This window comes from Sardina pilchardus, chromosome 21 (assembly GCF_963854185.1).
Source record: "Sardina pilchardus chromosome 21, fSarPil1.1, whole genome shotgun sequence".
Taxonomy (NCBI): Eukaryota; Metazoa; Chordata; class Actinopteri; order Clupeiformes; family Clupeidae; genus Sardina; species Sardina pilchardus.
Window position 1 is genome coordinate 20,601,484 of NC_085014.1, and position 12,029 is coordinate 20,613,512.

Below are 12,029 nucleotides of genomic sequence, written 5' to 3' on the forward strand. Positions count from 1 at the left end.
GTCGATGTTTGTGTCGCGCCACAGCCACGGCGAGGGCTGCACGCAAATTAAGTCACCAGGAAAAAAACAACACAAAACCGAGGACTAGACACCTGGTACAAAGACCTTCATTGGGCTTTAATGTGCGCCAATCACACTCCTAAGCTTTTTGCATTTGGGTGATCTGAATCAATCAGCTGCCTTGTTTGCCCCGACAACAACCCCACCCCCACCCCCACCCCCCTTTCCTCTCAGCTTGTTTTCATTTGAGCTCAAATAGAGTCCCTTTAATCCTGCAGTGGAGGTGCGGTCACTGCTCGCTAAAGTCGCCGTGCTAAGGCTACGAAATTGGCGCACTACAACACCACTGATTGCCTTTGTCCGGCGACCAAAAAAAAAAGTGAGGAGAAAAAAAGGAAACGAAAAGAGAGAGAGAGAGAGAGGGGGGGGAGAGAGAGAGAGAGAGAGAGAGAGAGAGAGGGAAAGGCAGTGTTTTAATCACCAGAGTGCACGGAGTAGGGCTTGTTCAATTCACACATGTAAGTAAAGCCACTGACCATGAAATGGCCTCACCCTTTTCACAGGCCATATAAATCCACGAGACCCCGACTCCTTCCTGTGTGTGTGTGTGTGTGTGTGTGCGCTCTTGCTCAGCCTCGAGACAGACTCAATTTATCAACACCTCTTTAAGTGTACCGCATTGATTCCACTGATCTATACGCGCCCGGGAAGATATTGGATTAGCTGATCAATGAATCAATACATTTCTTAGCCCCCCCCCCCAAAAAAAAGAAACGCTCCCATTTGGTCTGCATCTCTTAGTCTTACTCTTCGAGTGAATAATGGAGATTCAGGTCGTTTTTTATCGATGTCGTGATTTTGGTCCCTCTTTGCTTTTTAATGCACTTCTCTTCCCCCCGAAGTCTCTGGGCGGAGAGGATCAACTGAACTAGACCAAAGATTCTGTCGACTCAGTCCATAAAGTAAAAAAAAAAAAAAAATCCATAGGTGTAACTTCATCTGTAATGGCGTTTCTTTCAGCTCAGCTCTCTTTAAGTGAAACCCTCCTCCTCCTTCTCCCTGGCTGAGCGAATCAAGCGCCCTATGTGACAAAGCACCCTGCTGTCAGCCTTGCATCACGGCCTACTCAACGCCGGCTCTCTCTCTCTCTCTCTCTCTCTCTCTCTCGCTCCCGATCTCTCGCTCTCTGCCCGGCTGCATCGAGGCGAGCCCGGGAGGAACAGAGAGTTTAATTCACATGCCGGGCCTTTAGAGCAATAATTTTTCTTAATGCTTGCACCTGAAAAGGCATGCGGCGAGGCTGATTAGCTGGGTCAATGCATTTGGCAGATGCCCAGGATTCGCCTCATTTTCTGCAATGGCTCCACAGATGACAGAGGGAAAAAAAGAAGGAGAAAAAAAACAAACAGAGGCACAGGAGGGGAAAAATAGAGGTGGTCTGAACAAGCTGTTTGGTCAAGGCTTGTTTTTTTGGCTTCAAACAGACACATCAGACAAAAAAAAAAATAATAATAAAAAAAACCTGGGGTTAGATCATTGCTCTCAATGGGCATCCATTATGAGACTACAAGCCCCTTGACTCCATTTTTCAAACAGAGCACCCATAACACAATTATATCAAATATTGATGTCAACAGCGGCGCTGTTTTAAGCCCGGTGCCAGATATTATGTCAATACAGGCTAGTGTGGTAGACGTGTATGTACATTTCAGCAGCAGATAGGATCAAAGGCAACCTCCTTGACCAGAGTCGATAACCTGATGCAAATCACTGTTGTCAGGCCATTGACAGCAAATAACATGGCAAAACCTTGCCCACCTCCCCACCCCCCCGACACCCACATGAGTGCCCTCTCTCCAACCCCACCCCGCCCCACCATCCCTCCCCCCACCACCCCACCCCACCCCACCCCTGCCACCGCAGGGCCACCCACCCACAGAACCCAAGAGCCGCCCACGGGCCGCTATAAGGACGGGGAGTCGAGTTAAGGACGGAGCGAAAAGTCTCACCTCTGGCAGTGGCATGCCGTTGATGATGAGGTCGGGCTGCTGCGGGCCCTGGCCCTGGCCAGTGAAGGTGTGGTGGTAGCCGTGGTTGGGCGCGGCATTGCGCGAGTTCTGGTTCTCCACGTTGAGGAAGGTGCTCTCCGAGCGCCTGCAGCCCAAGGGCAGGGTCTGCTGGTGGTAGTCGAAGTAGTTGAGCGGGGAGGTGAGAGACGAGCAACTCACCACGTTCATCTTGTCCGTCTCCTCCACGTCGCGCGGCACCAGGCGGATGTCGTTCTTGCTCAGCTTCTTCTTCTTGCTGGACTTCTTCTGGTTGCCGTAGGAGTACTCCGCCACCCTGTGCAGGTAGAAGAAACTGAACAGACTCAATAAAGCAGTGATCTGGTGTACGTGCCACGTGCCGAGCAGCCCCCCTCTTGCACACACACACACGCACACACGCACACACACACACACGCACACACACACACACACACACACACACACACACACACGAGTGTGTGTGCATACACACACACACACACGCATACACATACACACACACACACGCGCTGGGGCGTCGGCAGGGCCAGTGGCGGCGGTTGGCTTGCGAGGCCTTTTTTTGGAGCTCATTGGCGGTGTCCGGTAATAGCCACCGCGATGAGACAGAGAGCGGCGTCCGGCCACCAATGGAGCGGCCATGCTTCAGCTGTTTGGATTTCCATGCCGAGACGGTCAACATGTCACAAAACAAGCGCTCGCAATGCAAACATGCCCAACCACAGCAACACAAATGGAAACATGAGACTGTGTTTAACACCTGTGTGTGCTCAGGTGATTTGTGTGTGTGTGTGTGTGTGTGTGTGCGTCCTCATCCTCCTTCATTATTATCCAACCCAACACCTAGTGCAGCTAGGGAAATCTGATTTATTTGGAGAGTGACTGAGTGTGTGTGTGTGCTTTAACTCAAGCTGGGCCTGTTTTATTGCAATCAGAGCAAATGACGAGCGCCGAGATGTCTTTATCTCAGGGCGTCTCCGCTGGGGAAGGCTTTCATTTTATCCCTGCTGGAGGCCGTTCTGAACAGCACCGGCCCCGCGCAGTGACACTGCTCCCATCTTAGGGCCTGGGCTGGATCTACCCACAACGAAACACGACTTTCTAGCATGTTCCTATAGACCGTCTGCATTTGAACATTTCTCCCTCTCTCTCTCTCTTTCTCTCCCTCCCTCTACTTTACTCTCTCTCTCTCTCTCTTTCTCTCTCGATCTCTCTGTGTGCTTTGAACTGTCCTTTTCATTTAGATGCTGCGTCTGTCTCCACATTCATCTTCCTTTCTGGCACCGAGAAACGATAACGGTGCAGAACCTTATCTTTTTGTGGGCATCTCAAAACAGTTTTCCTCTCTCTTGATTCTAAGCTGGTGGGGGGAAGAAAAAAAAAAGGCAAGAGACAGCGAGGCTTCCTTAATAACAATAAGAAAAGAGCATCACTCTTCTTTTGTGCCCCGACTGCCTGCACTGAAGACGCCTGTGAGAGAGAGTCTTTACAGAAGCTGAGCGAACAACAAATAGCAAATAACCCACTGCAAATCTCTAATCTTTATGGAGGAGGCCGACAAAAAAAGCAATACATGTGTATCAGAATTTAAATTCTAGACACGGGGGCCAAGCTGGCATACACACAGTCATGTTCATGTACTGTAGCACAGTATATGAACTATTAAAAGCTGAATATGCATGAAACCATATGTATGCATTTTAAGTCATTTTTATAGCATTAGCCTGGCATAATCAATTTATTCATACATTCTAGTGGGCTGTATAGATCTGACAGATGTAACACCATGCATATTCACAAAAGCTTCTTGGCAAAGCAGCAACGGGCTAATATAGCTCATCACCTCCATCGCTGGCGCTCACGGCAACAATAACAACAAGGTTGTTTTTAGAGCAGTGTCAAAGAACATATCTCGCTCGATCATTAGAACCGGTTAATCCGCGTGACCCTAGATCTCGGAGCTTGGGAGAATTGGCACAGCGAAGCTACCTAAATCCAATACTTGGAACTGACATCCTGCAAAGATATTTATTTCTTATTTGTGGTGTTCTCCAGAAGCATTTCCCGAGGTCTTTCCGATTTCAGGGTGAGGGAGAGAGAGAGAGAGAGAGAGAGAGAAAGAGGAAAAAAAACCTGACACATCCTGTTTACACTAGTCCCTGTGCAATAATCTCAGCAAGCTGGAGAAGCTATCTTCAGCACGCAGCCATTCCAATTTCATTTAAAGAGATATGAGATCCAAGACTTGTCAGTGAATCTCTGGGATGGCAGCCTGCAATCTGAAATAAACGGACCTTCCTTCACCTGTCCAGGCGAATACCCAGGTAGGACTGTAAGGCCAGACTGACACACACACTACACTGAATCGCTCTCCGACCAAAAGATGTCCCCTTGATTTATAACTGATTGACTCATAGGCCCGAATCACTGAATCCGCAAGTGTTAGTGTACACTGCACACACACACACACACACACACACACACACACACACACATACAACATCTCAGTTAAGATGGAGACAGAGGTGTCACACAACTGAAATGTCAACAAAAATTATGTTCGGTGTAAAATATGGTAATGATTTCAGGTTAAATCTGCAAAAAGCAATTTATATGTAAATGCTCTGTGCAACATAGTGGAGGGAAATAATCTTTGGAGCCTATGTTACAGATCGATAAAGGCAAGTATGTTATTATGCTATATTAGAAATAAATAAATAAATGTGATGGCTCTTTTAATAAATACTGGTCTATCTCTTCCTACAAAAAATAGTGGAGACTATGAACAACAATTCATCACTTATCTGGAAGCAAAAAGGTAATCTTGACAATCAGTACAACAGTATCATTAGCTCTATGCAAGTCAACTGGGGCCTCCCCCTGTTATCAGGTTAACATACAGGCAATGCTTCATGATTTAATGTCAAAGTCTTTCAAGCCTTGAGAACATGCAGAAAATTACAAGAAATTAGAATGAGACATAGTCCAAGTACTGTATTAACCAGGCGACTACTGACTGACAAGGAGTAATTGAGAAATAGCTTTAGGAAATGGCTGTTTCGTGGAAGGCTTACGATCAATGTTAACTAATTTTCTACATCTGCATCATGTGTTCACAGAAATTGAATAGCCCTGAAGGGAACTTGAGGCTTTAAAGTATAATTACATATAGGAGAAGAAAGATTTTAGTTTGTGGAAGGTCCTAATCTTGGGAGGTGTGTAATAATGGTAATTATTTAATTGCCTTGCAGGTACTGTAATTGCAGTCTAGTCAGTGGAATAGTGACTAAACAGTGATGGTTTAAATCATCACTAACTCACGCTTAAGGTTATACTGTATTTGTTAACATGAACATGTTATCATGGAGCTATGGATGGACCATCACATCAATGCATGCACACACACACCAGAGCAGGCACCTGCTCAAAACACACACACACACACTCACAGTGTAAATAAGCAATACAAATGGTTATGCAATTACTATGTACCAGAAATGCTCTCACAAATTGCTCAGTCAGTTATGTTATGATGTTCCAATCTTATTATGGGTGGTCTAAATATGATACAATGGCTTCTTTAGAAAATCAATCTGTACTTTTACTTTGATAAAGGAAAACCATACTGGATCTATTGTTACGGAGCCACATCCCATCTAATCTCAGAGTCAGTTGCTCTTCCTCAATGGCCCTTGGCCCTGCTGCATGCACACGACACAGAGAAGCACAGCAAGCCACACACAGCTCCTACAAACACATCAAAAGCTATGGCGACAGTCATGCACCAAATATTGTATTTTTACGCAAGTGAGCTGGATGACTGTTGGGATATTATGAATGACACACAGAGGACATGATTAGTATCGAATTCTAAAGATGAAATAAATGGGTTAGGTACCTGCAGTTGTATGTTCGGATCTCCTTATTATCCCTTTTGCATTTGACTGCCACAAATATCATGGTGACAAACAGGATAGCAGCGATGGAGCCCAGCGCGATGATGAAGATCAGGGAGAGGTTGACCGTGCCAATAGACTCCTGTGCGTTCAGGTCCTGGGAAACGTAGATGACGATGTATGCCGACGCGGACAGAGACGGCTTCCCGTGGTCGTGGGTCATCACCGTGATCTCGTAGGTCGCCTTGGTTCTGTCGGAAAAAGTCGTCGTAGTCCTAATCTCCCCGTTCATCTCGTCGATTTCAAAGTAAGGCCTGTCTCCCTCAGTGATGGAGTATGTCAGTCTACCGTTTTCCCCCTCGTCGTAATCGTCGGCTTTCACATGGGTAACCAGGTAGCCAACTCCCGCGTTTCTGGGGATAGACACTTCTGCGGTGCCATTAACCAGACGGGGAGACGTGATGAAAGGAATATTGTCATTGACATCTATTACGACTATTTTTACTGTGGCTGTGCTGCTAAGAGATGGCTGACCCTGGTCTTTGGCCATAATGTTGAATTCGAAAGACCTTGTCATTTCGTGGTCAAAAGATCTCTGTGCGTAAATCTCCCCTGTGGTGGGACCCACTTGGACATACGAGGAAATGGACATGTCCAGAACATTCTTTTCAACAATGGAGTAAGTCACAGAGCCATTTAAGCCCATGTCAGGGTCTCTCGCAGTCACCGTGAATAAATGTTTACCAGGGGTGTTGTTCTCCATAACCATGGTCTGGTAATGCGGCTTGGTGAAGTGGGGTGGATTGTCATTTTCATCCTTGATTTTGACAGCAAATGATTTCGTTGTTTTCAGCGAGGGGTTACCACTATCCTCAGCTTGAATTGTCAGGTTGTACCTGTCTCTTTCCTCTCTGTCCAGTTTGCCAGCAACAAGGATGGTTGAAAAGGTCTCATACTCCTGGAGTCTGAAAGGCACATTACCTAGAAGCTTGCATTTGACTTTCCCGTTCAACCCAGAGTCTTTATCCAAAACCCGCACTAAAGCAATAACATACTCTGGCCCGGCGTTCTCGCTGACCTCCTCTATCTCACTACTCACTGGTAGGAGGTTGATCACTGGCACATTATCGTTTGCGTCCAGGACCTCTACGTTGACTTTACAGTGTGCAGGTATAGAATTCGGGCCTAAATCTTTGGCTTGCACATCGATTTCGTAAACTGTCGTCGTTTCGTAGTCCAGTGGCCCATTGACAGTGATGACGCCCGTTTTAGAGTCAATTTTAAAAGCTTCTCTTGTTTTGTCACTGACGTAGCTATTGAATGAATACCTAACCTCGCCATTTGTGCCTTCATCTGGATCTGTTGCGTTAAGATTAATAACAACTGTGTTGATGGGAGAGTTCTCCATCACTTTCACTGAATATACGGCCTGATCAAAAACGGGGTTGTTGTCATTGGAGTCTATTACTTTGATGTTTAGTTTCACCCTGCCAGACTTTGGGGGATCCCCCCCGTCCTCTGCAGTAATGGAATAATCATATCTAGACTGAACCTCTCGGTCTAAAGGCTTCTCGACTACAAGCTCTGCAAATTTAGAACCGTCCCCCCTGGTCTTAATCTCGAGTCCGAACAGCTCATTCGGGGTGATGCTATAGGTTTGAACTCCATAGCTCCCCGAATCCGGATCACTTGCCCCCTCTAGGGGAAATCTTGTCCCCGGGTCGGCGTTTTCAGAGATTTCGATATCAATGTGGTCTGTTGGGAATCTTGGCGCGTTGTCGTTCAGGTCCTCTATTTCGATTTTGATCACACATATAGCCATGGTGTTTGACATCAGTTCCAACGTTACAACGCATTTGGGATTATGGCGGCAAACCACGTCTCGGTCGATTTTCTGTTTGGTTTTTAGAACCCCCATGTTGTCGATTTCCACCCATCTCGGCTCAGAGCTGGAGATAATGCGGAAGGAAACGGACTGATTTGCACCTGCAAACTTCGTGTCGATGAACTCTTGGGTAAGATTGGCTATTTTCGTGTATGCTGGCTGCTCCTCTTTCACATAGTATGTCCTAGTGAACAGAGCGTCGGCACCAGTCCAGCAGAACAGTAAAAACACGAAAATGTGTATAAATTCCATCTCCTTCAAGTGTATCGAACCTGTTGATGTTTTTCTTCTTTTCACCACATGCATCTCATCGACTGATTAGTTTTATCTGCGCATCTTATTATAGTACTCCAAATATTTCTGTATGTCCCCACATAAAAGTTACCAAGAAAAAATCGTTGATATTGAAAATTAAAAAAGGCTCGCAACTGGTGCTGAATTAATTTCACTTACGCTGTGTGCACTGTTGTGACAGAGTCCTGTGCACTATTCAGAGCTAGTCTATTTTCAGTTTCTATGTGAAAAGTCTGCTGACAGAAAATAAGAATTCATACATTCTGCATGGGTGCGGGAAAAACCGGCGGAGGACTACTCATCAAATCTGCGCAGTTCACATCAGGAGACAACTGCTAGCCAGGAATGATGTAGAACCGACCATTTTGAAGCAGTAACAAAATCCTTAAAACGTTGATAAGTCTCAATCAGTACATTCCGTTGCGCGGGTCCACATCAATACAAAAATAAAACCAGTTGGTGCTAATGACGTTCCACGATGGTTATTCTCAACACCATGTTTCCAGTTGCATGTAAATGCATATTAATAAAAATAGGTGCGGAGCCCAGTATATTCTCAAATAAGGCTCAAATAATGATATATTCTCAGGTTGCAATTCCATGAAAGAGCATATCCGCTGAGAAGACACAGAATCCACAAGGAGAAAATCTTAAGAGAAAATCAAGGCAATCAGCACTGATCACAAAAATTACTACAAGCAGTGGTCCGTTTTTCTTGCCCCCTTCATGAAGGCGTCTTAATGTCAGTAGTCAAGTCCGCATTTCCATTATTTCCAAATCGCAGGGAAAGGAGGTCGCTCTCTTTTTCTTCTCTCTTTAATGAAAGTATTGAAGATTCCTGGGTGTAAATTAATTTCTTCAGAGCAGTCAGAAAGACTTTGACATGAACACGCCTGCGTCCAATGTGGATGAGAAAAATGAAATAAAACAAATAAACCACGAAAATGGAAACCGCTTTCCTTAGTCACGTTAAAACCACGACGGAAATCGTTTGGGTTTTGCAACAGTAGGATAGAAGCTACTTCATAGATATCCAGCCTGTGGATGATGCGACTACAGAACTCTCCGCGCAGCTTCTGGTTGATGCTCAACTAGCATCTTCAGTGAGCACTGTCGACTGCACAGTGCAGCGGCTGGCGCTCGATCTCAAGACCCGCAAAGCCTTCGACCAATCAGAGGAAGACCCGCAAACCCCTCAGCGAATCAAAGGTAAAATTGGTCGGTCGAGTATCTGAACCTCCAAACTACACGACCAATCAGAGGACGATCTTCAAACCCTTCAGCCAACAACAATCGGCGCTGGTGGGTTGGCTTTACTGGTGGGTGGGACATATATCAGCTGTGAAACTCGGCCAACTAGCCTGCACTTCTGCAGCCAAGATCTGTGTGGCTGGATCAGCACACCAAATCAACCATTCAGGAATGCACAGACTACTCCGAGCGTCTCCAAGGCTTACGAGATATGTCTTTCTCCTCATGGCATTCTGCCGGTGGCGCGCAATTGACACAAATGTGTTTGTCGATTATTGACGACTGATTACAGACTTGACATTTTTTATTTGTTGGTGACTTAAAACTGATTGAAGGTAGTTTGAGGATGGGTGGATGGGTGGCCAAGCAGTGATTTTTATGCATGCACTGGCATTGCGCATTGGATAACAGATGGTTTCTCCTGTACAAGTACTACCATTTAATCTAAATGAAAATTATAAAACACGGTTAATCCACACTTAGCCGAAAATCACTACTGCTGTATAAGGTATAGCTCAGTTTATTTGAAACGAGCATACCTCATTGCGCATTCAGACACCATTCTCATTGCCTGCGAAGGATGCCGCGTACTGTACGCGTAATTGTACAACCCACAACCATTCAAGTATGCTTAACACGTGTTGCTTGTAAGTCCATGGATAAGATCATTACGATGAAGCATACGTCAGGTCATTCCACAAATGTTTGCTTATCTCGCTGTCATCCACACTGCTTCACATTTACGCGTGTGACTGATGCGTCACTACCTACTCATTGCGTTACCTTATTCCATTCACACGAACGTTAGCATCCGATGAATCTGTAACTGATTTTTATGCTGGCATATGGTCCATTTAGATTTGACCGATGATTGAAGATAAAGGGACAGAGCCACTTGTCAGTAAAGACTCACAGTAATAGCTTACTGTTTTACACATACATGCTTGTCAGTAAGTTACAGTAAATAAGGCGAAGCTTCACTGTCTCATATTTAAACTACATAGTAACATCTGAAATCGCATATACTTTTTTGTCACTGTATGTTGTTTCTGATTTTATGTTTTTGACCGAGCAAAGTGAGTTGTGGAAATAATGGGCAACAACAAAGGAAAGCTTTGTGAATCGCGAAATTCTCTCTCCTCTCTCCCTCTGTCTGCAGCACTCTTTTTGCACGTCGCACAGATTTGGTTCAGACCACGAAACAAGATCACATCTTGGTTGAAGTAGGTTTTGAGTCACAAGGGTGACACCTAGCGTCCTCTTTTCGCTCTCTTCTTAGCCCACGCATCTCTGCAACAGTTGGTATTTGTTTTCTGCATACGGCTCTGACTGAATGTGTACTGGCGTAATTCCGGTTATTAAAGGCCATTAAGGTCATTAATAGATAATTGGGATTAATGTATGTTTAATAGAATTATTTTGCCCTTTTTATTATTATTTAATATAGTTGTTTTTCATTGATATTCAATATAGATAAAACATGAACACCTGGTACATTCTGGGAATTGTTGAATATCTCTTGATGAAAACCACCAATAAGTTGAAACTCAAATAGTCATATTTGCATACACTCTTTGATTCACCTTTGCATCTCATCAATTATATTATTTAGCTACCATGCAAACTCGTTATCCAGTGTTATAAATAGCCTACACATTATCCAGCATCCCCCTCTTCTGTCTCCAGCCTCATCAAACATATTATAGGTTATAGGCTATAGGTTACACTTACTCTAGGTCATCCTGGAGAGCCTAACTATGCTTCTCAAGCTGTTGAGTGGCTAAATGCAGAGACTGAGGCTGAGAGGTTAGGGAATCTATTAGTAATGGTAAATAGGGTTTTAATGACCATGCTCTACTCAACCGGTAAATAAGTAGATTCCAGTCAGTCAATAATTATTACCTACACAGCCTATTATGTACTGTAGGCTATTTTGTAGGCTTCATATAGGCTTAAGCATGGTACTGCCTTTATATATTCCACTAGGCTTCTCTATTAAACTGATATTTTACAAAATGTAAGGATAAGTACCTCAACTACTGAACCAGTACTACCTCTCTTTTTTCAGGTAGAGGAATGATGTGATACTTTTCAACAAATAGCCCACACACTCCCCTTGAAATGTTGCCCACAGACCTGAGTCTGACACAGTGATACTCTGCCATTTGTTCTGCTCTGCAGTGGCAGACTGGGAGGGTTTTGATCTCGCCTGCCGTTGTAAGTGGTGCATATGAATGGGGATTTAATCTACCTTCGCTCAACTCATTTTTAACAGAATGACCATCAAAGGCTGAAGTGTGCTCGCTCGTGCACGGAGGTGCATGAAATGGAGTCGGCACCAGAGGAGTAAAAGCAGAAGCTTCAGTTTTTACAAAGAATAATCATTTTAGAAAAAAGGTGGCATTGCAGAAATACTGTGAACCTATCTGAGTTTCCATTTTGACAGAGAGAAGAAAATTCCAGAGAAGAACCAGTAATCATTGGAGGCTATCAGAGATGGGGATGTGAGAGGTTTATTTTCAGAGGTTTTTGCTTTCGGAGAATCAATTCAAATCGTGTTGGAGGCAGATCCTTATGTATCTGTTTATTTCCATAACTTCTCGAGATCCCACGGATCTCTGATTGCTGCACTCTTGCCCTCCCCTGTTCCCCGCCGCC

At 44.8% G+C, this 12,029-nt stretch overlaps 1 protein-coding gene across 2 annotated transcripts in view; it reads right to left on the bottom strand.

Annotated features, from left to right (window-relative positions):
* Positions 1–9,114, bottom strand: part of pcdh19 (protocadherin 19) — a 64,819-nt gene extending 55,705 nt beyond the window's left edge. Inside the window, exons 1-2 of one of the 2 annotated variants that reach the window (XM_062525070.1) lie at positions 5,944–9,114; positions 2,010–2,343 (exon numbers count right to left, since the gene is read on the bottom strand). In XM_062525070.1, coding sequence (XP_062381054.1) covers positions 2,010–2,343; positions 5,944–8,132 — 2,523 coding nt within the window. In that variant the 5' untranslated portion in view covers positions 8,133–9,114. Of the gene's footprint in view, positions 1–2,009; positions 2,362–5,943 lie in introns of both variants that reach the window. The other variant, XM_062525069.1, reaches the window with a different exon arrangement.
* Positions 9,115–12,029: the final 2,915 nt, after the last annotated feature.